Here is a 24,202-nt window from a genome sequence, read left to right on the forward strand (position 1 = left end):
TCAGCTGGCCTAGTGATCAGGTCCTGCTGCTCTAGCTCCTCTTTTAGTTCAGTGTATCCCAAATTCCTTACCGCCTGCCCAAACCAGGGCTAGGAGAAGGGGAATTTGGCTCTCTCGTTCCACCAAGTCCTAGCCCACAGCCCTGAAAGTGTGATAGGTTAGGTTGGCCTACGTTTGGCAAAGCTGCTCACTCTCCCCTGGCCCTACCACACCCAATGCCTCGGTTTTGGGGTGTGGCTGCTGTTTAGTTATCGTCCTTTGCGTGATCAAGCAGGATAGGTATGGACACACAAACTCAGTTGACACGTGGCTGTGTTGTGAAAACTTCTGTGTGAACACAACTCAATCATGTTTGAAGAACTGGGATCAGAGGAGCATGTCATGGCTTGGCTACAGGCAATGTTGTATTTCATGTAGATGGGGCCTTAACAAGAGCCTAGGTTGTTGTTTTTTTAAATACTCTTTCCTGGCATCCCTGGTAAAGAGCTAGAGATAAGTTTCTGAACATAATAACACTTTTTGGCTCTGTCTACACAGGCAAGTCCAGACAGTGATATAACATGGTTGGGCAATTACTGTATTTAAGCACGGTAGATTTCATAATGCAGTCTGGGTCTAAGATAGTTTTATTCTTTACATTCTCCTAGTACCTGATGCTATGCCCCAATCCATTTCATTCCTGGCACCCTCCGATTCTTTTTTCTTTTGCATTGACATTGTAACCCAGTCCCAACCAGTTCAGAACAACCCCAGTTGGCATCATAAGCACATTTCCCCTCACTGCACACTCAGACTTGAAGGTTCCTCTCCCGCAGTACTGTAACCCTATCTTAACACCTCATGGCTGTGCCCTTAAGGCAAAATCATTCTGGAATGTAGCTAAAAACTGCAGGATTTATTTATGATGATTCTGAAGTTCTTTAAGGTTATAGGCCTTTGTAAAGGAATTATATTTACAAGCTCAGTTTTGTCCCAGTACTGGTTTTTGACAGTGTTGTGCTTTAGGCTTTGCAGAGTTGATTGACAATGGCTGGGTTACCTGCTACCACAAATGGAGGTGACTCACTTGAGATTTCTGCAGTGCAGGTGCTGAAGAGTCTGCAACTTCTAATCTGCACCCGCAGGGGCCCTTGTATGCTCCTGCTCTCTACATGTTTGAAGACAGTGCGTGTACAGGAGTGCCAGGCAGGGGGGTGGGGGTGCAGAAATGAAGTGGGAGGGAAGGTGACAAACTCAAATTACTCTCTGGGTTTCTAGAAACACCTGTTTCCTGTTGTTGAATGGCTCCAGTAGAAGCTATATTGTTTACTTTAATTAACTTGTTCTTTACCCACTTGTACCCCAAACTCTTAGCCCCAGAGCTTGCTTTCTGAAAAAGAGGGCCAGTAAGTGAGGTGGGATTCCTAGATGGAGAGTCCCTGAGGACAACCTGCATGGACTGAAGTGAGAGATGCTATACAAGTATATGTTATGGGGAAGTAGAATGAGAGGGGGAAGGGATAAAGACATTCTGTGAACTGAGACAGATCCGAGGGGATTAAGGACTCTGCAGTAAGAAAGGTGATAAGAACTCTGTACTGAGGGGAAATGGCTAAGCACTTCCTACACTAATGTCCTTTCTACTCCAGTAAGCTGACCATTGCTGAAAATGGTTATCAGCTACTGGTCCCCTTCATCTGGTGCTGAAAACAATTTAACTGCTTAGTAGACAAGACAAAATGTTTTCACCACTGTCACAGAAAGCATGATTGAAACTTGCTGCACCAAGTCTCTGAAAGACCCACACATGGAGCTTAGCATAGCTCACTTAGAAGGAAGAAGGACTGAGAGATGAACCAGTAATTTTAGGCAGTCTAGTATTTCAAACTTGATGCTTAGGCCTTTAGGCCATTTATGGCAGAGACATCTATAAGTACCTGTTATCCAAGCCCTGACTGTCTCTTCCTCCTCTTCTCTCCACCGCTGCCTCCCACTTTTAGACTTAGGAACAGGAGATGGAGACAAGGGTAGGGGCAGAACAGGGAGATGTGCAGAGTTGTAATGTTGAAAACAATTTCCCCATGCTTAGATCCTGCAGTCTTAATGCAGCTTTCTTTCCCCCTATTGTTAAATGCATTGAATACCATCAAAACAGGAAACGGCTTCCTCCAACCTCTGACACCAGTGAATAAAGCCCAGCTGCTGATAGCTGAAGTGGCCTCACCACGGCCACCCGGTTCTTAGAAAATGTCTGCATGGAGGGGCACTAGGGGATGAGGGAGAAATACAAGTGAAGTCTGAATATGCAGGTAAATGCAGTAGCTCTTCAAAGAGGTCTGTAATGTCACTGGAAAACTCCGATGGAAACTTTTCAAAACTGCATTTCTGAAATTAGGGCACATTAAAGTGAAAGAAATAGTGTTCAGTATAATCTCTATCACTTCACTACTCTTGAATGCTAATGTTATCTCCCTGCTGCTCTGCACAGCTCTTACATCAGACATTATGTGTTCTCTGGGCTGTTGGGAAATTGTCTTATGGTCATTCCAACTTGTGCTGTGATCCTCTTAGATCTCACAAGTCAAGCCAGATTGGTATTGGGTTAGGAGACATCCAAGGAACACATACGTGCTACAGGAAATGGTGTTGGTAAGTTAATAGGAAACAAAGCTTCAGCACTATGTTAGAGAGCCCTATGCAGCCAGTGTTCCATCTTCTCAATGAGATGTAACATAGAGGAGATTAAAGTTCTCATGGCACTTTTCATAATTACACCATCCCCTATTATTAACTGGCATCCAGGCCAAATCCCAGTTTATGGCTTTCTCCTGACTTTAACTTACCATTGCAATTTCAGTCGGATACGATATTCTCCATTTCATCTCTAAATAGTTGTGTTATATAAAGCCAATATGATGTGATCATTATATGTCCCCTTTCTGCCAGAGAGATATGGTGTGTGGTTTGGTAAGTATTTATGATTCATATCACATTCTCAGAGTACATAGTGCTATATGAGCCTGACCTGGCATCACTGAAGTCCATAGAATCATAGAATATCAGGGTTGGAAGGGACCCCAGAAGGTCATCTAGTCCAACCCCCTGCTCAAAGCAGGACCAATTCCCAGTTAAATCATCCCAGCCAGGGCTTTGTCAAGCCTGACCTTAAAAACCTCTAAGGAAGGAGATTCTACCACCTCCCTAGGTAACGCATTCCAGTGTTTCACCACCCTCTTAGTGAAAAAGTTTTTCCTAATATCCAATCTAAACCTCCCCCACTGCAACTTGAGACCATTACTCCTCGTTCTGTCATCTGCTACCATTGAGAACAGTCTAGAGCCATCCTCTTTGGAACCCCCTTTCAGGTAGTTGAAAGCAGCTATCAAATCCCCCCTCATTCTTCTCTTCTGCAGGCTAAACAATCCCAGCTCCCTCAGCCTCTCCTCATAACTCATGTGTTCCAGTCCCCTAATCATTTTTGTTGCCCTTCGCTGGACTCTCTCCAATTTATCCACATCCTTCTTGAAGTGTGGGGCCCAAAACTGGACACAGTACTCCAGCTGAGGCCTCACCAATGTCGAATAGAGGGGGACGATCACGTCCCTCGATCTGCTCGCTATGCCCCTACTTATACATCCCAAAATGCCATTGGCCTTCTTGGCAACAAGGGCACACTGCTGACTCATATCCAGCTTCTCGTCCACTGTCACCCCTAGGTCCTTTTCCGCAGAAATGCTGCCTAGCCATTCGGTCCCTAGTCTGTAGCTGTGCATTGGGTTCTTTCGTCCTAAGTGCAGGACCCTGCACTTATCCTTATTGAACCTCATCAGATTTCTTTTGGCCCAATCCTCCAATTTGTCTAGGTCTTTCTGTATCCTATCCCTCCCCTCCAGCGTATCTACCACTCCTCCCAGTTTAGTATCATCCGCAAATTTGCTGAGAGTGCAATCCACACCATCCTCCAGATCATTTATGAAGATATTGAACAAAACCGGCCCCAGGACTGACCCCTGGGGTACTCCACTTGATACCGGCTGCCAACTAGATATGGAGCCATTGATCACTACCCGTTGAGCCCGACAATCTAGCCAGCTTTCTACCCACCTTGTAGTGCATTCATCCAGCCCATACTTCCTTAACTTGCTGACAAGAATACTGTGGGAGACCGTGTCAAAAGCTTTGCTAAAGTCAAGAAACAATACATCCACTGCTTTCCCTTCATCCACAGAACCAGTAATCTCATCATAAAAGGCGATTAGATTAGTCAGGCATGACCTTCCCTTGGTGAATCCATGCTGGCTGTTCCTGATCACTTTCCTCTCATGCAAGTGCTTCAGGATTGATTCTTTGAGGACCTGCTCCATGATTTTTCCAGGGACTGAGGTGAGGCTGACTGGCCTGTAGTTCCCAGGATCCTCCTTCTTCCCTTTTTTAAAGATTGGCACTACATTAGCCTTTTTCCAGTCATCCGGGACTTCCCCGGTTCGCCACGAGTTTTCAAAGATAATGGCCAATGGCTCTGCAATCACAGCCGCCAATTCCTTCAGCACTCTCGGATGCAACTCGTCCGGCCCCATGGACTTGTGCACGTCCAGCTTTTCTAAATAGTCCCTAACCACCTCTATCTCCACAGAGGGCTGGCCATCTCTTCCCCATTTTGTGATGCCCAGCGCAGCAGTCTGGGAGCTTTTTGCCATTGACTTCAATAGGGGCCTGATTGAGCCCCACATTAGGTGAATTGTTGAAAGCACCTAACAGTCTTTGCCAGAAAGAACTTACAGTCTATAGAACATGTCACTCTAAAGGTACAAGTTAATTAGTTGCTCTCTGCTACATCCACACAACCCCATTAACTTCAGAGGGCCTTCAAGGGTATAACTGAAGGGAGAATTTAGCCTTTAATGTTAATGAAGTGCTTTGAATGGATGACAGGCTGTCCAATAGCAGTGACTATTATTAATTATTGTTATTACTATAGTAGTAACTAGGTTTTACGCTCCTAGAATCTGGGGGTCTCTCAAGAAAGTTAAAAGGGAAGAAACTAAGAGACAAAAAGAGAGGAAATTGAGTGTGCGTGTGTATATTTGGGGGCTGGGGGGGTGGGAAGAGAGAGAGAAACTTGTCTGATACAGTGACCCAGTGTCTGGAGCACCACATACATTTATGCATATCCTGACTCTAAGATCAGAGAGCATGAAGACCAGTGTTCCTTCTAATTTTTTATGTCCATGTGCGGAATGAATTTTGTTATGTGCACCAATATGTGTCACACATCACCTTCATATTGGTGCACATAACAAAATTCATGCGATGGGGGTGGGGCCGAGGAATTCAGAGTGTGGGAAGGGGGTCAGGGCTGGAGCAGAAGTTTGGGGTGCGGCGGAGTAGGTAAGGGCTCTGGCTGGGGGTGCAGGTTCTGGGGTGGGGCTGTGGATGAGTGCTTTGGAGTGTGGGAGGGGGCTGAAGGCTGGGGCCGAGGGTTGGGTGCAGGAGGAGAGGGCTCCGGCTAGGGGTGAAGGCTCAGCGGTGGGGGGTCATGGATGAGGGGATTGGGGTGCTGGAGGGGGCTCAGGGTTGGGGAAGAGGGTTGAGGTGTGGGCTCTGGGTGGAGCCAGGGATGAGGGGTTTGGGGTGCAGGCTTCCCCAGGATGGTGGTGAGGAGAGAGGACTTCCCCTTAGCCCTCTCTCGCCACAGCAGCTCGGGGCTGCGGGAGAGGTGCCTCTCCCCAGGTCGAGGCAGCTCCAGTGGGGCTGGGCTCGACTGAGGGAGAGGCTCCTCTCCCCACAGCTCTGGCGGACTTGAGCCAGGGGAGGCTTCCTCTCTCCCAGCCATGGCAAGTCCGGGGCAGGTCTGTGCTGGGGCCAGCGAGGAGGGGCGTCCCTCCCCGCCGCAACAGGTACGCATTGCAGGAGAGGCACCTCTCCGTGCCACGGCACGTCCATGCTGGCAGAGAGATATCTCTGCCCACCGCAGCCCTTAGCCCCTGTCTGGGGCTTAATAGGCAGCTGCGAGGCTGCACAGCTTAGAGGGAACTTAGATGGAGACCCTGGTTTGAAAAAGGTCCTGGCATCCATCCCCATCAAGGTCAAGTAGCTGGCAGCTGTGAGAGTGAGGAAGGGGTTCCACCTTTTAATGTGAATGAGGTAATGGGATTGGATCTTGAAGCTGAAAGACAGCCTGAGGGACCAATAGAAGACAAGATGTAGGCCTCTTTAGGAAGCTCATGAGGGAAGAGCCAGGTTGCTTCTGCTCTTTTCATTAATAAAGACAGGCCAGTGAAAGCCACTTCTCTCTCTGGAGAGCTGGGAGCAAGAAATAATATAGCCAGAATAAGGAAAACTGATGAGAAGAGAGTAGGATGAAAAAAGTGTAATCAGTTTGTATAATAATAATGACAGGTTTCAGAGTAGCAGCCGTGTTAGTCTGTATTCGCAAAAAGAAAAGGAGGACTTGTGGCACCTTAGAGACTAACCAATTTATTAGAGCATAAGCTTTCGTGAGCTACAGCTCACTTCCTCAGATGCATATCGTGGAAACTGCAGCAGGCTTTATATATACACAGAGAATATGAAACAATACCTATTCCCACCCCACTGTCCTGCTGGTAATAGCTTATCTAAAGTGATTTCCAGCACAAATCCAGGTTTTCTCACCCTCCACCCCCCCACACAAATTCACTCTCCTGCTGGTGATAGCCCATCCAAAGTGACAACTCTTTACACAATGTGCATGACAATCAAGCTGGGCTATGATACCATGCTCTGTAAAGAGCACGGTGTATGTACCGATGACTTCTTTGATGGCTGCTGAGTCCGATGTGCGAGTGACAGTCCTGTCCACAGGTAGGGCACGCTCATGCACTAGCAATGCTCCAAATCCGAGCAGCAGATTATTTTCTCCTCTGACGCCGGTCATCACGAACCTTGATCCAGTCCATCTCGCAGCGCGCCTCTCCAGCTACAAGCTGGCTCTGCCAACCAGAATGGCAATCTGAACTCCTTTCCCAATCCTCCAAAGAGATTCCAAAGGATACTAAATCATCCAAAATCTGTGCAGTGGTCTGCCTCTCTTTCTAGACCCTTTGTGAGCTTCAGAGTACAGCACATTCTTCAGGATCCTTTAATCCGGCATTCGCTTGACATGTCCAAGCCACCTGAGTCTTTTCTTACTAATCAGTGTTCCATGTATGATATATCAGCATGATTTAACACTTGCACATTTGTCACCCTGTCTTGCTGTCTTATTTGAAGAATTTTGCACAAGCATCTGATATGAAAACTGTTTAGTCTTTTGGTATGTTTGGCGTAAGTCATCCATGTTTCTGAGTCATATAGAAGAGTGGATAAAACACATCTTATAAATATGAATTTTCACTTTAGTTGACAATTTGTTTGTTCCAGGCTCCATCTTGCAAAAGACCAAAGCTTCTGGTTGCTTTGCTGATGCTACTAGTGATCTCAGCATCAAGATCTACATTGCTGGTAATGGTAGATCCAAGGTAGCAAAATTGGTCAACAACATTCAGATGAATACTGTTACCTGAAATTGGGCCAGCTAGTAAGCTTAGGGAGGACTAATGACCCACCAGAGTTCGGCAGAAAGCAGCACGTTTATTATCCTGATAGCTAAGCTCAAACGAAGGGGGAGGAGGGTTCCCACACTCACACTCGCATACTCACGCTCCCAGGACAGGCGCGGCACTGGAGATGTCAGGATCCTTCAAGGTAAGTGTCCCACAGCGCAGCAATGGACAGTGCGATGAAGGTAAGTCTGCCTGAGGCATGATGGAATGAAACGCAGCGAACCACTGGCCAGGCGGTCTGGGGGAAGGGCCTTCATGGGAGGTACAAGATTTGCCTTACCTACTGTTCACCTCTGCCTTGCATTCTCAGGATTAATCTACTCCCCCACCCTAACCTCCCAGGTAAAATATATTGGGGTAGGGAAACAGGTACAGTTAGAGAGAGAGAAGAAATATATAAAGGGAGCTCTAAAAGTAGCTGTATAGACAGCACTTTGAGTTGTGGCTCAGGCTACAGCTCAGGCTCTGAAGCCAGCCTTCACAGCCTGAGCTGCAACTTCAAAGCCTTGTTTACACTGCTATTTTTAGAGTGCTAGCACGAGCCCCACTAGCCCAAGTCTGTTGTACTCTGGATGTCCTCAAGAAAAGAGAACCAAAGTTCCTTATTTTTGTTTAGATGTTTTCTGTTCCTTCTGTAGGAGTGACCCACACGAGTGGTGAGGGCAGGGGTGGGCAAACTTTTTGGCCTGAGGGCCACATCTGGGAATAGAAATTGTATGGCGGGCCATGAATGCTCACAAAATTGGGGTTGGGGTGCAGGAGGGGGTGAGGGCTCTGGTTGGGGGTGCGGGCTCTGGGGTGGGGCTCGGGATTAGTTTGGGGTGTAGGAGGGTGCTCTGGGCTGGGACCAAGGGGTTTGAAGGGTAGGAGGGGGATCAGCGGTGTGGGAAGGGGTGCAGGCTCTGGGTTGGGGCTGGGGATGAGGAGTTTGTGGTGTAGGAGGGTGCTTAGGGCTGGGGTTGGGATGTGGGGAGAGGCTCAGGGGTGCAGGATCCGAGTGGCACTTACCTCAAGCAGCTCCTGGAAGCAGTGACATGCCCCTTCTCCGGCTCCTACACAGAGGCACGGCCAGGCGGTTCTGCACGCTGCCCCATCCGCAGGCACCACCCCTGCAGCTCCCTTTGGAGCATGTAGGAGTAAGAGCAGGGCCATGCAGCTGCTTCTGGGAGCCACATGGTGCGAACCCTGACCCTGTGCCCCAGCTGGAGTGCTGGAGCAAGGCAAGCCCCAGACCCTGCTCCCCAGCGGGAGCTTGCAGGCTGGCTTAAAAAGGCTTGCGGGCCATAGTTTGCCCACCCCTGTGTTAGGGTATATGACCTTGGTGCTGACGATACATACCTATTACCTTCGCAACCTGCCAGTCAATTTCTGTTTGAAATGTCATAGCCTCTCCCATTTGTAAAGACACTAACTGGCATTCTTGCCATAGTATTTCTTCTACTAATTTTCTGACATATAGCTGTTCTGTAGCTACTTCAGGATTAATTGTCTTTTGCTCAAGAAATCTGTTAGATTTAAAAAGTTTTTTCTTCTGCCCATTAGTCTCTGAACTGGTGAGCTTAATAAAGCTGCGAGGTATGTTGCAATATTCTAATAATGCTAATTATAGACCCCTTGAACATGTTGGGGTTTTGTTGTTGTTATCAAGTTCTTTGCATCTGTACTAACTTTTCTGCTAGCCTGTTGGACTGTGCATAGTTAGGGCTTGACCGTGGTGTACCTGAATGATAGATCAAAGAGAACTACCAAAATGAACCACTTGTGAATTGTGGGCCATTATCTGTTATTAACTCATGTAGAGTCCCATGGTGAGAAAACTGTAATTTACAATATGTTGTTACATTGTTGCTCAATGTGGTATGAAACAGCTCAATTGAAATAATAATAATAATAATAATTAATAATTAATAAAAGACTGGTAGTCCACTCATGAGATAATCTTTTCCACATAATGCAAATAGATCTTTGCCAATGTTTGACCAAAGGTGATCAAAAATTTAATTTAGTTCTAGTAGTTCTTTCACATTCTGTTTCCTGGCTCTGATACTATTGCATGTAGCAGTGTAGATGATTTAACCTTTTTTGCTCCTCTTCAATATTGCCAGCTTCCAGGAAAATTTAGAAGCTCTGCAACCACCTATTCCAGTTCTCTGCCAGTTTTCCTTCAAGAGTCAATGATTCAGGTGGCTTCACTGCCTCTTAGGCAATCTGCGAAGAGACTGCAGCTGATACTAGGTGCTGAAAAAGATCAATTCTCCAATATTTATTGACACATAACTAGGGCCCTATCAAATTCAATCTGTTTTGGTCAATTTCATGGTCATAGGATTTTAAAATTTTTAAATTTCATGACTTCATTTTAGTTTTCTTCTGACACAATGTATAAAGGGGTAGCAACCAGGAGTGCTGATAAGAGACTTATCTTTTTTCCCTCACCCCAGTCACATGACATGGATCAGGGTTACAAAAGGGCAATACCCCGTCACATGCTAGTATCCATTGATTCCTGTTGCTACTGTTACAGCTCCTACCTGTTGTCTTGGGGGTGGGGGGCAGCAGCAGAGTGGGGGCAAATAGCATGTCTCCCTTTCCCTCCAACTTTTTTACAAGCTGTCCCCCATTCAGTCACTGCAGTGTTTTTTCATTATTCTCTCCCTCTGTAATCTTTGATGTTCCCTTGTTCTGGAAGTTGCAACATTTCTCCCTGTGGTTTTTCTCTCTCATCTCTCCCATCTAAGGTGTTTTTCCTTTCTTCCCCATCTAGGGTTATCTTTCTTTTCCTTGTCTCCGGATCTCACTATTTCTTCCTTTCTCCCCATGCCCCTTGGTTGTTTTTCCCCTTGTGTTCCTCCTTCCTGTCTCCCTAACTGCCCTCAGGGAAGTTGCTTTCTTTGCTTAAGGTTGATGGGGTCTGGTAACACTCTGAGATTTCACTGAAACCTTAGAGCATTGGTTCTCAACCTTTCCAGACTACTGTACCGCTTTCAGGAGTCTGCTGCTTTGTCTTGCGTACCCCCAAGTTTCACCTCACTTAAAAATTACTTGCTTACAAAATCAAACATAAAAATACAAAAGTGTCACAGTGCACTATTACTGACAAATTGCATATTTTCTCATTTTCATATAATTATAAAATAAATCAATTGGAATATAAATATTGTGCTTACATTCAGTGTTTAGTACTGCATATGGAGCAGTATAAACCAGTCATTGTCTGTATCAAATTTTAGCTTTGTACTGACTTTGCTAGTATTTTTTATGTAGCCTGTTGTAAAACTAGGCAAATATCTAGATGAGTGGATATACCCCCTGGAAGACTTCTGTGTATCCGCAGTGGTACACGTACCCCTGTTTGAGAATCACTGACTTAGTGTAGGGGCAGCAAGGGAGCAGAAAGGCAAATTCTGGCAGTTACAGCAGTGGCTCCTTGTGGCAGGATGAGAGAACTGTGGGCAAAAAAATCCCTTCTATGGAGCTTGTATCCTCTGAGCATTCCATAAACATTAATGAATTTACCTTCAAAACAACCTTGTGAAGAAGGGAAGTGTAATTATCTCCATTTTTTAGGTAGGGGCACTGATAGGTACTGGGAAGATAAGTGACTTATCCGAAGTCATAAACATTGGGGATAGATTTCAGTATCCACTGATTTAGGAGTGGATACTCCTAAATCCCAGTGCAATGCTTTGGCCAAAAGACCATTCTTAATCTCTGTTACCAGGCCTGTATGGAAATGGGCTTCTCTTTTCTCCCAGTGTCCATGATCACAGACATTTCCAAAAGGATATATATTGTAATTGCTGTGTTTTTTCCATTTCTGTTTTTCTCTTTCATCAATACATGCAGTATGCAACTACTGGACAATTTTCCATGGACCGGCACTACAAATGCGAGAGCACTGCTGCACCTTTTTCCATGTTATTCCTTATGCATGGAACGAGCTCCCCATAAAAATCCATCAGGCTATCACAGTGACTCCCTTCAAATTCCTGGTTGAAATTCTCCTCTTATGATTCTATGAATGTCTCTCACAATGGTTAGGCATCTGAGGTGCTGTGACTGCTGCTTATCATGATGACCAGCTGTGTCACTATTTCCTTGTGCTCCCTCTGTTTTCTCTTGTCTTATACTTAGATTGTAAGCTCTTTACGGCTGGGGCCATCACTTTGTTATATATTTGTACAGTGTCTAGCACCATGAGAAAACAATGCCATTGACAGAAGAGCTCAATAATGGAACAGAGTTTGTTTGCGTCAATGGCAAATACATGGCATGGTTTCCTGTTTCCATGGGAGTTCGGCAAGGATGTGTCCTGTCACCACTGTTGTTCAATATTGGCATTGATTGGTTGATGAATAAGCTCAAGGAGACAGGTGTAAGTTGTACTAAGCTGAATACCATTATGCTTTGACATTTCAAATATGAAATATGTTGATGATATTGTCCCATTGGCTCAGTTTGGTGAATCGCTGTAGCTAATAGCAACTCTGGTTGGGCAAGAAGCAGCATGATTTGGTCCAGATAAAATTAAGTCCCTCACCATTACCATCAAGCAGTTTCTAACTCCAAATTACAACCAGTGCAGTATTAACCTGTCTGGATGGGATACTTATCAATACTTGGGAAGCACCATAGACAGTCCTGAAGGATGCTCAAAAGATGTGGCTGCTCGTTTAGCAGTAGCTGCTGCCATGTTTCAGGCCCTTCTGTGGCCTCTGTGGTGATATTGTGGTATCCAGCTTGCTACAAAGCTGTGGCTCTATAGAACCAGTTATACCAACTTTACTGTACCTCTGTGAAACTTGGGTGCTGAGGAAAACTGAAGAGTACCAGATTTGTGCTTCTGTTTGTGATTCTTGTCATCTTCATCAGCTGCTCCATGTTAAATGGCAGGCCAAGATCAGCAATGAGGATACATGTAACTGAACTCACCAACTGCCTCCATCAACACTGATTCGGTTTCAGTGGCTTTCTTTGTACGGACAAGTTATTAGGATGAAAGATCAATGAAATATGAAGCATGTTCAGTTTACTAAGTCATGCTGCTATGCAGCCAGTGATAACATAGTCACCAAAAGCTTCGGTAGTGCAGTAAGATTGCCAATGCCAGATGTAGACTGAACATCCAGCGAGATTGTCTCGAGGACCTAGCTAGAGATCCATCTGGGTGGCACTCAATCTGCAAGGAGGCTGCATCCCTTTGAAATTTGCCATGATGATGATGATGGTAATAACACAATGGGGCTTTGGCTAGTACTACTACTACTGATTATGATGATGATGTCCCATTAGAAAACCTGTACTCAGAAGACTTAGAAAATATTTTTTCCTTCTGGTAAATATAACAGTTGAAAAGAGACTGGGACTGGGGACCCTTCAACATCAGAAATCCATGAAAGAGTGGTTGCATTACCTTGAAACCAGCAACATAAATGAGTGAATTGTATAGTGTGATAGATTTCATCTGAGCCTTGCCACTGCTGCGATTTCCTGTCTCTCTCATATATTTCTTCACTTGTACTTCAGGCCCACACTGTTGATCTAGTTTGTCTGTGCAGTCATAGCACCCTCTACTGCTTCTGAGGCAATCTGCAGACAGACTGCAACTGATAATAGGTGCTGAAAAAGATCAATTCTCTAACATTTATTGACCCATAACTAGGGCCCTACCAAATTCACATTCCATTTGGGTCAATTTCACAGTCATAGGATTTTAAAAATCGTAAATTTCATGATTTCAGCTATTTAAATCTGAAATTTCATGGTGTTGTAATTGTAGGGGTCCTGACTCAAAAAGGAGTTGGGGGTGGGGAGTGAGGGGTTGCAAGGCGTGTGTGTGTGTGTGTGTGGTGGTGGTGCATTGGGTTCTGGTACTGCTAACCTTACTTCTGTGCTGCTGGCGGCGGCGGTGCTGCCTTCAGAGCTGCGCAGCTGGAGAATGGTGGCTGCTGGTTTGGAGCCCAGCTCTGAAGGCAGGGCCACCACCAGCAGTAGTGCAGAAGTAAGGATGGTATGGTATGGTATTGCCACCCTTATTTCCAGGCTGCTGCCTGAAGAGCTGGGCCCTCACTCAGCAACCGCCGCTTTCCGGCCACCCTGCTTTGAAGGCAGCGCAGAAGTAAGGGGGAAATACTGTGACCACCCCCTAAAATAACCTTGTGACCCCTCCTAGAACTCCCTTTTGGGTCAGGACCCCCAAATTTGAGAAATGATGGTCTCCACCATGAAATCTGTACAGTATAGGGTAAAAACACACAAGACCAGATTTCACGTGGGTGGGGAGGGAGACCAGATTTCACAGTCTGTGACGCGTTTTTCATGGGCACGAATTTGGTAGAGCTCTACCTATAACTCTCTAAGGCACTGTTGTGTAGTTTTTTTTCTCATGAGAACAGCTTGGATCATTTTACCATTAAAAAATTAAGTGCTGACCCTAGAGGAAACTTCATTTCTGGGTATGGGACTGTACACTCAGAGGTTTATCCATCTACTGAGCTAAAATATTTGGCATGCTTTTTTTTTTTCTTTCATGCATTGGTGAAGAATCATTTCCTCAGTATTCGTTCTGTCAGGCCCATGAAGAGCAAAAGACAAAGTTTGTCAGTATCTGAGCTTTGTTAGAAATATGAAAAAGCACTAGATCAAATTTCACTTCCTGCACAAAACCCTACAATTATAGCTGAACTGTGTATGACTGACAGGAAATTTCCACTCTTCAGAATTTTGACCTTAGTCAAGAACTACAAGTATTATGGATGGAAAGTGCCCTTTCTCTCCATCCTAATACACTTTGTTTTCACTTAGCCTTTTATTGTACAAGGCTAAGAGTCTTATCCTTTTCATATTCTGAAGTTACATTTGTCATTCCCTGAAACTATAATCAGTCATTCTCAGACATAACCCAAAATCCTTTCCATAGCACTTCAGAGAAAGTGTCGTGTCAGGCAGGATTTTATGTCCTTTAGTGGCAATTAGCATTAGCTGGGGCACGTGGCTTGTTGGGGGAGGCTGAGGGAACTGGGCTTGTTTGGTCTGCAGAGGAGAAGAGTGAGGAGGGATTTGGTGGTAGCCTTGGGCTACCTGAGGAGGGGTTCTTGGGAGGATGGAGCTGGGCTGTTCTCAGGGGTGGCGGAGCAGGGAGTGGTGGTCTCAGGTTGCAGTGGGAGGAGTCTGGGTTGCATGTTGGGAGGAACTGTTTCACTAGGAGGGTGGTGGAGCACTGGAGTGGGTTACCTGGGGAGCTGGTGGGGGTCTCCATCCTTGGAGGTTTTTGGGGCCTGGCTTGACAAAGCCCTGGCTGGGATGATTTAGTTGGGGTTGGTCCTGCTTTGAGTAGGGGCTTGGTCCCTTCCAACCCTAATCTTCTATGAGAAAACCTGGATTTGTGCTGGAAATGGCCCACCTTGATTATCATACACATTGTAAGGAGAGTGATCACTTTAGATAAGCTATTACCAACAGGAGAGTGGTTTTGGGGGGAGAAAAAACCTTTTGTAGTGATAAACACTCATTTTTTTCATGGTCTGTGTGTATAAAAACATCTTCTGTATTTTCCACAGTATGCATCTGATGAAGTGAGCTGTAGCTCACGAAAGCTTATGCTCAAATAAACTGGTTAGTCTCTAAGGTGCCACAAGTACTCCTTTTCTTTATATGAATGCTTGTTTGTTGTTGTAGCTGTGTTGGTCCCAGGATATTACAGGGACAAGGTAGACTCTCTAGTATAAATGTCTTATGTACTGGTCCATTCAGGAAGCTCTTTTTGATGAAACATTTATATGGAGAGTTCAGACTGGAAAGGAAATGGGTGCTAGCAGTGGGATCAGGGGAGAGCAGGGTTAGGAAAAACAGTATTGTGGGTAAGGCACAGAGAAGATTAAAATTGGAAATGAAAAAGATAAGTAGTATTCTTCAAGTTCCTGAATACATCAAGTGCTGCTCACTTGAGAAGCCAGAATGAGATGCCCACCATTGTTGTTCAGTATTGGCACTGATCCCCTCATATTGTAAATATGAATGCACTTGCTCTACTGGGCTCCAGTCTGAACTGCCCTTCAGTGCAAAAATGCACCCAAGGCTTCTGTTAGGCTCGTTGGGCTTTGTTTAGCTCCCTTCACTGGAGAAAAAAATAAGTGGGGATAACTTGTGGTGCCAATGAGAGGTCACTCACAATACATTATGCAAACCTTTGTAACGTGAAAAGGAGTACTTGTGGCACCTTAGAGACTAACCAATTTATTTGAGCATAAGCTTTCGTGAGCTACAGCTCACTTCCCTGACAGCAGGATTGTCTGGCTATGTAGACTCTCTCCTCAGGCCCTACGCTACCAGCACTCCCAGCTACCTTCGAGACACCACTGACTTCCTGAGGAAACTACAATCCATCGGTGATCTTCCTGATAACACCATCCTGGCCACTATGGATGGAGAAGCCCTCTACACCAACATTCCACACAAAGATGGACTACAAGCTGTCAAGAACACTATCCCCGATAATGTCACGGCTAACCTGGTGGCTGAACTTTGTGACTTTGTCCTTATCCATAACTATTTTACATTTGGGGACAATGTATACCTTCAGATCAACGGCACTGCTATGGGTACCTGCATGGCCCCACAGTATGCCAACATTTTTATGGCTGATTTAGAACAACACTTCCTCAGCTCTTGTCCCCTAATGCCCCTACTCTACTTGCGCTATATTGATGACATCTTCATCACCTGGACCCATGGAAAAGAAGCACTTGAGGAATTCCACCATGATTTCAACAATTTCCATCCCACCATCAACTTCAGCCTTGTCCAGTCCTCACAAGAGATCCACTTCCTGGACACTACAGTGCTAATAAACAATGGTCACATAAACACCACCCTATACCGGAAACCTACTGACCGCTATTCCTACCTACATGCCTCCAGCTTTCACCCTGACCACACCACACGATCCATCGTCTACACCCAAGCTCTGCAATACAACCGCATTTGCTCCAACCCCTCAGACAGAGACAAACACCTACAAGATCTCTATCAAGCATTCTTACAACTACAATACCCACCTGTGGAAGTGAAGAAGCAGATTGATAGAGCCAGAAGAGTTCCCAGAAGTCACCTACTACAGGACAGGCCTAACAAAGAAAATAACAGAACGCCACTAGCCGTCACCTTCAGCCCCCAACTAAAACCCCTCCAACACATTATTAAGGATCTACAACCTATCCTGAAGGATGACCCAACACTCTCACAAATCTTGGGAGACAGGCCAGTCCTTGCCTACAGACAGCCCCCCAACCTGAAACAAATACTCACCAACAACCACATACCACACAACAGAACCACTAACCCAGGAACCTATCCTTGCAACAAAGCCCGTTGCCAACTGTGCCTACATATCTATTCAGGGGACACCATCACAGGACCTAATAACATCAGCTACACTATCAGAGGGTCGTTCACCTGCACATCCACCAATGTGATATATGCCATCATGTGCCAGCAATGCCCCTCTGCCATGTACATTGGTCAAACTGGACAGTCTCTACGTAAAAGAATAAATGGACACAAATCAGATGTCAAGAATTATAACATTCATAAACCAGTCGGAGAACACTTCAATCTCTCTGGTCACGCGATTACAGACATGAAGGTCGCTATCTTAAAACAAAAAAACTTCAAATCCAGACTCCAGCGAGAAACTGCTGAATTGGAATTCATTTGCAAATTGGATACTATTAATTTAGGCTTAAATAGAGACTGGGAGTGGCTATTTCCCCTTGTCTTTTCCTACCCCCCCACCCCACCCGACGTTCTGGTTAAACTTGGATTTATGCTGGAAATGGCCCACCTTGATTATCATACACACTGTAAGGAGAGTGATCACTTTAGATAAGCTCTTACCAGCAGGAGAGTGGGGTGGGAGGAGGTATTGTTTCATGGTCTCTGTGTATATAATATCTTCTGCAGTTTCCACAGTATGCATCCGATGAAGTGAGCTGTAGCTCACGAAAGCTCATGCTCAAATAAATTGGTTAGTCTCTAAGGTGCCACAAGTACTCCTTTTCTTTTTGCGAATACAGACTAACAAGGCTGTTACTCTGAAACCTTTGTAACATGATCATCCCTTTCCTTTCTTACATGTTTTCATCAGCAGTTAAAATAGTTAACAATGCTGACATTTACATTGTCATTATGAAATGAAGTGGGGTAGTTCACACTTCTCAGAGCTTTTGTTTCAGGATGTTTGCAAACTCACATAACATTTCATTAGTTACACTTGACTCATGTAATCATTCTGAATGTGTTCTCCTCCCGACCATAAGAGATGTCTATGTCCCCCTTTGTCTCCCAACTCAAACCATGGGTTCTGGACTAGGAATCAGAAGATCTACATTCAATTCCCAGCTCACTACAGACTTGCTGAGTGATGCTAGTCAAATCCCTCATCTCCTCTGTGCCTCAGCTTCCTCAGTTGTCAAACGGGAATAATAATGGTTCCCTACATCAGAGGAGTGGTAGAAGGCTAAACTCACTGGAGATTAATATGGATGCCGAGAATCTCAACTTACTTTAGTAAAGCTTATTAAAAATTGTGGGAAGTATACAATCCTTTATGCTTCAGAATATAACCCACCTCTACTTTATAGGGCTTAGAAACTTTCGGTAGGAAGAGGTTATGTCATAACTCAGAGGTGGGCAAACTACAGCCTGCAGGCCTCATCCGACCCTCAAGCTCCAGCTGGGGAGCAAGGTCTGGGGCTTGCCCTGCTCTAGCTGGGAAGCGGGGTTGGCGGTTGCTCCGCATGCGCATGCCACAGCTCCATGTGGCTCCCAGAAGCAGCAGCATGTCCACCTCCTGCTCCTACATTTAGGGGCAGCCAGGGGGCTCCACACGCCACCCCCACAGCTCCCATTGGCCGTGAACTGTGGCCAATGGGAGCTGCAGGGGCAGTGCTTGCAAATGGAGCAGTGTGCAGAGCCACCTAGCTGTGCCTCTGCATAGGACCTGGAGGGGAGACAAGCTGCTGCTTCTGGGAGCTGCTTGAGGTAAGCACCGCCTGGAGCCTGCACCCCGAGATCCTCCTGTGCCCTAACTCCCTATCCTCATCCTGCTCTTCAAACCCCTAGGTCCCAGCCTGGAGCACCCTTCTACACCCCAAATCCCCCAGCCCCACCCCAGAGCCTGCACCCTCAGCCAGAGCCCTCACCCCCCGCACTCCAACCCTCTGCCGCAGCCCTGATCCCCCTCCTGCCCTCTGAATCCCTCAGTCCCAGCCTGGAGCACCCTCCTACATCCCAAATCCCTAGACCCATCCCAGAGCCTGCACTTCTAGCTGGCGCCCTCGCCGTCCCACCCCCCCAACTCCTTGCCCAGCCCAGAGACCACCTCCTGCCCCCAAACTCCTCATTTCTGGCCACACTCCAGACCCTGCACCCCCAGCCAGAGCCCTCACCCCCCCCTGCACCCCACCCCCAATTTTGTGAGCACTCATGGGCTGCCATGCAATTTCCATACGCCGATGTGGCCCTTGGGCCAAAAAGTTTGCCCACCCTGGTCACAACTGCTTATTTCCTGCACCCTTCTGTGAAGCATCTAGTATTAGAGAGTTGCCAGTTTTGGGTGGCTGTATTCCTGGGGATTTCATCACATGCCATACTCTTTAATTCCTGGAGACTCCAGGCCAATCCTAGAGGGTTGGCAACCCCTGGAGGGTTGGCAACCCGAGAGATTGAAGTGTTCTCCAACTGGTTTTTGAATGTTATAATTTTTGGTGTCTGATTTGTGTCCATTTATTCTTTTACGTAGAGACTGTCCAGTTTGGCCAATGTACATGACAGAGGAGCATTGCTGGAGAACACTTCAATCTCTCTGGTCACTCGGTTACAGACCTAAATGTGGCAATACTTCAACAAAAAAACTTCAAAAACAGGCTCCAACAAGAGACTGCTGAATTGGAATTAATTTGCAAACTGGATGCAATTAACTTAGGCTTGAATAGAGACTGGGAGTGGATGGGTCATTACACAAAGTAAAACTATTTCCCCACGTTTATTTCCCCCACCCCCCACTGCTCCTCCGAGGTTCCTACCAACTGCTGGAAATGGCCTACCTTGATTATCACCACAAAAGGTTTTTTTTCTCTCGTGCTGGTAATAGCTCACCTTAGCTGATCACTCTGGTGGCAGTGTGCGTGGTAACACCCCTTGTTTCATGTTCTCTGTGTATATAAAATCTCCCCACTGTATTTTCTACTGCATGCATCCGATGAAGCGAGCTGTAGCTCAGGAAAGCGCATGCTCAAATACATTGCTTAGTCTCTAAGGTGCCCCAAGTCCTCCTTTTCTTTTTGCGGACACAGACTAACAGGGCTGCTCCTCTGAACCCTGCAGATACACAGAGGCCAGCGGGCAGCGCCGACACCTCACAGGGGGGCGGCCCCAGCCCGTCCCCGCCAGGGGGCCCACACGCGGGCTCCCGCCCTGAGGCGCCCCGCCGCACAGCCCCCCCGCCCCGCCCCCCCCCAGGCGCTCTCACGGCCGCGGCTGGCCGCCCCGCCTGTGGCGCGGGGCCGCTGGGAGCAGCTTCGCGGCCCCGCCCCGCGCTCGATGGTGCGAGCTCGCAGCGGCTCTTCCGGTTCCGGGGGCGGGCGAGCCCAGCGCGGGGCCGGCGCGATGGTGCTGCTGGAGAGCGAGCAGGTGCGGGGCAGGCCGCGGGGAGCCGCACCGGGCCCCCCTTCGGCCCCTGTCCGGAGCGGAGCCTCTCCCGTGCGGCGCGTACGGGCCCCCCCCCCCCCGGGCTGGGGCGGCCGGGCCGGGCCGCTGAGGGGCCACCCGAGCACACTACTCGGGGCAAGGTGTCCCGTCCCCTGCCGATAAACCCCGGGGCCGGCAGGGCTCCGGGCCTCGCCTACACGCCCGGGGCTTCTCGGCGGCGTCTGGTTGCGGGCAGCGGTTGCTTGAAAGGACCTTGGCCAGCTGGAGTCCAGTAGCGCTGCGGACCTGCTCTTAGTGTCCCTTTCCCCATCTGCGTGGTTGGTTGCTCCCCGGCATTGCATTCAGCAGGGACCAGTGCCAGTAGTGGGGTCGGCCTGACTTTCAGGTTCTCGTGTGGCAGCAAATTGCTGTTCTGCGTGATTTGCAAACGCTCGAGAAAGTCTCAACCAAGCTGAAATGCCTTCCTCTGGTTTTTAAAATATAAACTTTTATAAAAGAACATAGTACTGATAATAGGAATGCTACGAACGTCTGTGTTAGATAAAAACAGTGTTCCCAACAGGGCTACTTTAAATAGCTTAGCTCCCTCTGTCTTCTGGGTGAAGGAAGCTATATAAATGCTTTCTTCAGACAACACCTGCACTGGTTTAACCCATGCAAGTTCCGTGTATAAGTTGTTGGGAAGCATTGTGGTGTAAGAATGCTACTTTAATGAGACATCTGCTGTTAATTACATTGAGAATGGCAATATTTGCTACCTAGCAGAAAACTTTCCTGTCTGTTGCTCCCCCCAGCCTCCAGTGGTAGTTCTTAACCAGAGATGGGTCTCTTCTTTCATTTACAGTTCTTGACAGAACTAACAAGGCTTTTTCAAAAATGCAGAACCTCCGGGAGTGTTTACATAACGCTGAAAAAATGTAAGTATCAGTGCCTTTATAGTGGATTAAAGGAACACTGTCAGTTTAAATCAAAGTTCTTCTGTTCCTAATACCGTTATCATTAAATGAGAGTTTAAAAAATCCACTTGTTGCTATTTATGCTCCTTGTATAGTTTTTGCATTTCTCTCAGCTTAGACAAAGAAAAGTCAAGTCGTTTCACTTTAAAATTGTTAGTGATGCGCTGTTTGAAATGTAAACGTTGCAATGAAATGTTGAAAAGCTCTCATTGGAACTTTTTAAATAGAGATATTATGGAAATTTTATTCTCAGATTTATAAATGCTGTGGAGAGGTGGTGAACTGGGCCAGCAAAATAGCTCACTGTCTGTTCCTGAGGGGAGGCATATGCTCCCCTCAGGAACATCTTTGATATGGTGTCTTGATTTCAAATTGCTATACAAGCTAGGGGTATACAGGTTGGTGGTGGTGGCAGGCATCCTCTTGATGCACTGAGATTTTGGAAAAAACGTTTTAATAAAATCTGGATAAACAGATTATGATATGCCTTTGGTTTTCAACACAGATGATGGTCGAACAAAACCCATTCCACGTAAGGGCCATGTGGAAGGTTTTGAGCCTGCGGACAACAAATGTCTTCTGAGAGCAACAGATGGGAAGAAGAAGATTAGCACAGTGGTAAGTAGCAAATCTGGGTCAGAGAGAGCATGTAAACTCATTTGTTCCTGAAATAATTGGCTGCATCATTCAGGCTGAAGGCCAACTTTAGCTAATGTAACAATCTGGAATTTTTACATGTGGTGGATAAACCATCAGTGTCAGGTCTGAGAGCAGCCACAGCTTGGGCATATGAAGATAGTGTGGGCATTTGGATGCTGGAAATATGGGGCTCAGTGTTCCTGAGAGAGTTTGAGTGTGCTGTGGGAGAACTTGAATGGATGTCACAAATGAATGAAAAGGAATCTGAAGAGAGTATGTTATGTTGAAAAACTAGCCAGGATAACTTAGTTTGTAATATAAACAGAAGTGAAAGGCACTGGAATAAGCAGACAATTAATTGGCTTTGGACTTCACATTGAGGATTTATTCTCTGTTTGAAAGTGTGTAGATTTGGAGAGGAAATGCTACTCTTTTACCGAGTTGTGACTTAAATTGGTGGTGGTAGGGGGGAGAATCGTCCTCCAAAAAACTAGATCTGTTACCAAGAGTACTTTCCTGTTATCCCTCCACACGTGGTCTCTCTAACTATTTTGATGCCAACTCTTCAATGTGATCACTTGATCAGACATAAGTGCGGCTAGGTGGGACCTGGTGTTTAACTGACAGGCAAATGTCTATTGAAATTTTTAGTCCTGGGATAAAATGTTTCCAGTATTTCAGCTTAACGCCCAAATTTGCTTTTCACAGGTAAGCTCGAAGGAAGTAAATAAATTCCAGATGGTAAGTTTCCTATGTTCTCTTTTTTCATTCTTCTGTATTGTAAGGAAGAATATTCAATAATTTAGGATAAGCCATGGAAAGCTACAGATCATTCTCCCATCTCTAAATGGGTCGGTTGGTTAAATATTTAAAGTTATAGGACAGGTGCTTACAACAAATGGAAGTATAGCTCCATATCTTGGTAAGTATATGGTCTCTCCATTTGCATGAAATTCTCCAAAGCATCTTATTTAACTCTTTTGTATCATTGTGGGGAAGAAAAGGGTGATTTCCTGATGAGTTTGAACATTCTGTAAAAGAGCTGTGTGGAGATATAGGTTATCTAAAATGGAGATTTTATACAATTTTTATTTTTTACTGTAGTGCACTGCCTCTGAATATTTGGTCAATCTTAAAGGTGTTTATTTCATGATTGCAGGCCTATTCTAACCTGTTGAGAGCTAACATGGATGGCCTGAAGAAGAAAGACAAGAAAAGCAAAAATAAGAAAAGTAAAGCAACCCAGTGATGGAACAGAATGTCTTTCCATCACTGCAAGGCTTGCATTCTAGTCTTCAAAGTCCATTTTTTCCTAAGTCAATGCTTTCTTTTGGCTGTAGAATACTGAGATGTGAACAATACCGGCACTTAAATAAAATGAAAATAAAAGGTGGTTTCTGTAGATTGTTTGGCAGGAATATTCACAAGATTAGACTGAAACCTCTTCACTCTCAGCTGCTGTGTTGTTACACAGGATGGTCAGTGTAAACTGTTTTGGGGGATGCAGTGGGTGGTCACAAGGGCAAAGAATAGATCTTAAGTAGTGAATGAAAGCCTAATTCTGTAGATAAGCCCCATGTAAACTAAGTAGGGAAGTTGAGAATTAGTGGGAACATTGCCTTTTTTTTTTCTATTAATTTAGCTTCTAGAAGTGATTGGAGGTTAAGAGGTCATGACAAAAAAAAAAAAAGCAAGTCCTAGAGCTTCACATGTTACAATTGCAATGACTGTTTTACTAAAAGTCTCATTCTTATGAATGTGTTCAGGGATTTGGTGCATCTTACTTTGAATGGTTATATTGTAAATATAGTATCTCTTGATGCTTTGTTGTGAAAAGGTAATGTTTACTTATTCCTATTAAACAATCAGAAGTGCATTTGGTTGAAATGACTACTGTAATTGTATTGGTCTTTAGTGAATGATTAGTCTGATCATACATTAGTCCATGTTTGCAGTGGGGATCCAAGCCACCAGTCACATAGGTCTTGTACTACTTACAAGTAGGGGATACAGGCGTTAGAACCCCTACTCCTGAACATACATAGTGACCTTTTGTACTTGTATAAATAGGTATGGAATTTTCTTGTAGCATTCTGTGCTGTCTATAATTTCTGTTCTAAACCACTAGTGGCCCCTCCCCAGGAGTAAGTGGAAGGTAATTCCTCTAGTCACTCTTTGCTGAAGGTAAAGGTTGATAGCAGCATGTAGGAGGGTCATACTCGGGGCCGGCTCCAGACACCAGCTTTCTAAGCAGGTGCTGGGGCAGCAGTCTGTGTCCCATGGCGGCAATTCGGTGGTGACTGCTTGGGGCAGCAAAATTGGTAGAGCCGCCCCTGG

The 24,202-nt window shown here is 45.9% G+C and overlaps 1 protein-coding gene and 1 long non-coding RNA gene across 2 annotated transcripts in view; one reads left to right on the forward strand and one right to left on the reverse strand.

Moving 5' to 3' along the window:
• Positions 1-20,011, reverse strand: part of LOC311522222 — a 57,171-nt gene extending 37,160 nt beyond the window's left edge. Inside the window, exon 1 of the long non-coding RNA XR_014712082.1 lies at positions 19,719-20,011. This is a non-coding gene — a long non-coding RNA (uncharacterized lncRNA). The remainder of the gene's footprint in view (positions 1-19,718) is intronic.
• Positions 20,012-20,093: 82 nt separating this feature from the next.
• SRP14 (signal recognition particle 14) lies at positions 20,094-23,258 on the forward strand. Its single transcript, XM_084631308.1, has 5 exons — positions 20,094-20,252; positions 21,115-21,187; positions 21,732-21,844; positions 22,574-22,606; positions 23,025-23,258. Exons 1-5 carry the CDS (start codon positions 20,163-20,165, stop codon positions 23,112-23,114), a joined length of 399 nt encoding a protein of 132 aa, XP_084487434.1. The 5' UTR covers positions 20,094-20,162; the 3' UTR covers positions 23,115-23,258.
• Positions 23,259-24,202: the final 944 nt, after the last annotated feature.

Source organism: Lepidochelys olivacea, assembly GCF_965140295.1.
Source record: "Lepidochelys olivacea isolate rLepOli2 genome assembly, chromosome: 6".
In the NCBI taxonomy this organism is placed as follows: Eukaryota; Metazoa; Chordata; order Testudines; family Cheloniidae; genus Lepidochelys; species Lepidochelys olivacea.

Bases quoted from the DNA above. Each gene is read 5' to 3' on its own strand.
- SRP14 (XM_084631308.1), top strand. From the start codon at position 20,163: ATGGTGCGAGCTCGCAGCGGCTCTTCCGGTTCCGGGGGCGGGCGAGCC. The intron at 21,845-22,573 runs GTAAGTAGCAAA...TGCTTTTCACAG, and splicing joins AGAAGAAGATTAGCACAGTG to GTAAGCTCGAAGGAAGTAAA. The intron at 22,607-23,024 runs GTAAGTTTCCTA...TCATGATTGCAG, and splicing joins AAGTAAATAAATTCCAGATG to GCCTATTCTAACCTGTTGAG.